Below are 4,565 nucleotides of genomic sequence, written 5' to 3'. Positions count from 1 at the left end.
AGGGATATAAAATTTTATGATAATAAGTTATAATAAAAATTAGAATTAGATATCTTATTATTGTAATATTAAATATTAAAAAATTAAAAATTAAATGTTAAGCATTAAATTTAAATAATTTGGTGGTATTTTAATATTCAAATTTGTATTTAATATCTTGATTCTTTTTTTATTTAGGAATTACATTCAAATCATGAAAATGGCACATTTCATCCACTGGATGAAACGCAAAATCTAGAAAATAATACGAGAAACAGACAAAACATAATCAAATATTATCGAGATGATATACCAATAATGGTAATTGAAGGAAGTGAGCAATATGATGTTTGGAAAAGAAGAGATATATCGCCAATGAGGCGCTTCTGTTTATTTATGTCCATATTATTATGCATTATTACGATAATTATTTTTTTATATGTATTACCTTGTGATAGTTCGATGATTTGTTCACCAATTATTGAACCACATTCTTCTATATCATGGGATAAAACATTGCAAGATGTAGGTGAGTTTATTATTGCAAGTTACATATTGTATTATATTTTTATTTCTATTTGCATCAGATATTAATAGTTATTTAATTAAATATAAAACTGTTTTTTATAAAATAGTACAGGACAAGTTGAAAGTCAATAAGGAATATTTAATTTTCCCCGTAACAATCAAGGCGATAAAAATTAAGATCATTTATTGATATACACACAGGGACTCATATACTTACTCGTTCATCTATGCAATTTTAATATATTAATTTTTAAAATCTTTCTGTTAAATATAGAAATATATGGGCCTATTACTGTAATACCTGGATCTCCATACAATCTAATATTTCTTCTTCACGGTGAACAATATAAAAAAAATGATACAAGCGATGGAGTGACTCGTCAGCGACAGATACCTCCAGAAGGAGGAGGAGTTATATCTATGCAAGGAAATAATGGATTACCATTATGGCTAGTTCCATTAAAACGATTGCCTACTATTATAGATTGTACTAGTATTGATATTGATCAATCTGGAAAAACAGACTGCATTGTTGCTGGTGAACGAGGCCTACTCATTAGTATAGAACCGATTGCTGGAACAATTCATTGGAGTGCTACAGCTCGCACAATCCCTAAATTACCAGTTATTATATCAGACATTGATGCCGATAATATTGAAGATTTATTAAGTATAGCAGTAGATAATGCAAACATATCGTCTCTTGTTCTTTTATCTGGCAAGACTGGTCAATTATTGGAACGTTATTCACTTAATAATTGCGTTCCCATTGATATATATAATCTTGTTCTTAATGGCAATATATCCTATCATTGTTATGATGACAATGCAAAATGTATGTTATTTAAATATCTCTTTATGTTTCAGTTTTTATTTATATTATTAAGAAGTATTAACTTTTTGCAGATGTTACAAGATTTATGTCTTTAAAAGAATTGTTCCATAATTTAAAAATACAAGTACATAAGAAATTTGCAGAATCTGCGGTAATGCCACGATTATTCGAAATCGTAAAACCATATGAAAATGAATATAGTTGGAGGCCTACTCCTTATCATCATTTGACTATAGAAAACGAAGGAGTATGCCCAGGACAATTTTGCCATACCAGTATAAATCTAACTTTGCAGAGATTAACAAACGAACCAATAATTCTGTGGGATCATGTGAGTTCGAATACATTTGCATCGAAACCAGTGTTTTTTATGACTTTGAATAAACTTTATACTTCTGGATTTGCTATTAAATTCTGGCAGTGGATGGATTTACCGTTAGAACATACAGAGAAAACAACTATAACAGAACAAACACTTGTAGAAAGAGTTCTTATAATTTTTGTGAATTATACTGATATTCAAGCTATCAATGCTAGTCAATGTGATGTAATACAATTGTGTCATAAACTTGACTGTCAACCAAATTTAAATTCGCGAAAACATTTTACTTCCATTGATGTCAAGTACATCAATAACAATGAATTTCCAGAACTGATAAATTATTGGTCTTCATACAACTCGAACTCAATGAAAGCATTAATATCGAAAATACAAGTAATAAAAATGGATTCCATAATATCTAATTTGATACATGGAAACGTTTAGTTTTATCGTAAAATTGTAAAATCATATTTTGTATTCAATATACTTGCATTCTGTTACTTAATGATGATTTGATCGTCAATCATCTCAGATAAAATATCTTTTTTACAAACGAATTTTTGTGAATTGCATCCTTAATTCTTTTATAATACATCAATTTTTTATTAATTTTTTTTATATTACATCAATGAATTATTTCCATATATTTTATTATTTATTAACTGTTCATTTCTCTGTGTTTCTTGAATAGTGCCTTGAATTAAGCCATTACTATAAAAAATTTTGTGTTTTAAACAAATATATTTTTTGGAAATTCAAGAAAAATCATTCTTTTATTTAAAAATATCAGTAATTAAATAATTTTTTAAATAATTATTTAACATTATCTTATCAAATTTAAATCAAGCATAAATAGTTATTGATATACCTTCTGTATGTTTTACATTATGAATTATGTTATTAATTTGTTAATTGATCTGAAGTCTAGTCATAATGTATTATCTTAATTCTCTGACCTTTAAATTCAGTATTAATCAGTATTATTGACTAACAATAACATATAAGTTAATTATTTAAATTTCAAAACATACTGATTGAATTTACGAGAAATCTGTTATAAACTGGAACATTTAATTAAAACGATTATGTATGCATGATATTTGTATATATCTTTAATATCTAATGTAGTATAATGTATTAAATGAATTATATTAATAAGTTATAATTATCAATTTAGTATAGTTACAAATTTAAATAGAGCTTCTATTTCCTTACTGCAACTATATATTACATTATACAGATTGTGTTATACAGGGTACAACGCTTAAGGATAGATTCTTGAGATCCTTTTGAGACTAAAATCTTAATACTTTAATAATAATAAAACTAAAATGTCGAGGCTATAATAGTTTTTCAATTATAAGTATTTAATGTTAGCGAATATTTTACGTATACCACACTTGAACGCGCCAACTTTTAAGTGGTAGCCCCATACAATTTCTTTTCATAACATTATAGGAGTCTTCAAGATAAACTCAATGCACTATTGAGAGTGTGACTTTTGTTGATGTTTTCTTAATTTTATATACATAAACGCATAATATGTACCATAAATATTCGTTAATAAAGAAAGACTATATAACTTACGTGAACAAATTTCATTGAATTTTAATTTAATTACGTAAGCAAATGTTTAAATTGCTCGCCTCCTTTTACAACACAAAGTTCTGTTCTTTTTAAAAATTATTATATTATTATACTACATTGATTCAAAGTTGCCTGTAATTATTTTTTCTCGGAAGTCTTAAATATTATTAGTACTTAATACACTCTGGGCAACGATTAAATTAAGCTTTTTTTCCGCCTAAATTGAACGAAAAAAAATTTGTTTAATGTTCAGAGTCATGATCTTGACATCATATGTCATGATCAGAATCTTTGGAGATTGTTTTTCTTATTTTCATTCTAAGTGTAAAAATTAAAATAAGAACAACCTCCAATGATCTTGACTTTGATATATGATGTCAAGATTGTAATCCTGAACATTTAAAAATTTTTGATTATCGGTTGGATATCTTGGATAACGCTAATACTGATAGTAATGTAACTTTTAAGTCTTGTAACTGAAAAGTACTTCAAAATTTTTTATTATAATGTGTTGAAAAGCTGAGATAAGCTACAATATGCAATGAAAAATAAAAGTCTTTACTTTAAAAAATCGTGATCTTGTCTTTAAAAAAACATGACTTTAATCACCCAAGGATCAAACTGGTAAGATCAGTAAATCTTTTTAAACCTTATAACTTTTGTCTGAAACATTTTTTCAAAATAATAAATTAAAAATAATTTGTTTTCGAAATATTCGACTATATTCAGACTTTTTATCTCTGAATGTATATGTACACACATGCGCACACATATTTTTATTAGTAAATAATATTACTTATATATATTTACATTATAAACAAATGTACAAATTGAGTTTTTTATTTGTCATAAAAGGTTATTTGTGAAAATATTAAAAGTAACTTTCCATAGTAATAAACAGATTATAATACATTCCATATGATCTTATAAATATAGCTTATTAATAACAATATTATTACTAATTAAATTATGCAATATTGAAATATTGCTATTATGATGCATACGCACATGCAATACATTTTCGCATACGCTATGTACGCATGCATACAAGTATACTCACACAAAACTATTATCTTTATTAATCATATAAGCGATTAAAAAAATATATTATACATAATAGACTTTTAAATTGCTTTAAGAATCTCAATGAATTACTAAAATGTATTTAACAAGGATAATACTAATATTTTTACATGATTTTCCCAAAATATGTAAAATATTTTTGAAACAGACAAATCTCAAATAAGTGATGTTAGATAACATCAAATAGTGATGTTAGATTTAGTTCAGTCTTCCGTATCATATTCGATTTAA

General features: G+C 25.7%; 1 protein-coding gene across 1 annotated transcript in view; it reads left to right on the top strand.

Annotated features, from left to right (window-relative positions):
- The window catches only part of LOC108751978, a 3,192-nt gene extending 1,084 nt beyond the window's left edge, over positions 1-2,108 (top strand). The window contains exons 2-4 of the mRNA XM_018492494.1: positions 178-508; positions 782-1,342; positions 1,414-2,108. Coding sequence (XP_018347996.1) covers positions 178-508; positions 782-1,342; positions 1,414-2,108 — 1,587 coding nt within the window. The remainder of the gene's footprint in view (positions 1-177; positions 509-781; positions 1,343-1,413) is intronic.
- Positions 2,109-4,565: the final 2,457 nt, after the last annotated feature.

The sequence above is a fragment of the Trachymyrmex septentrionalis genome, unplaced genomic scaffold (genome assembly GCF_001594115.1).
Source record: "Trachymyrmex septentrionalis isolate Tsep2-gDNA-1 unplaced genomic scaffold, Tsep1.0 scaffold112, whole genome shotgun sequence".
NCBI lineage: Eukaryota > Metazoa > Arthropoda > Insecta > Hymenoptera > Formicidae > Trachymyrmex > Trachymyrmex septentrionalis.
Note: the sequence above shows the minus strand (reverse complement) of the source record. Positions and strands in the feature narration are given on the sequence as shown.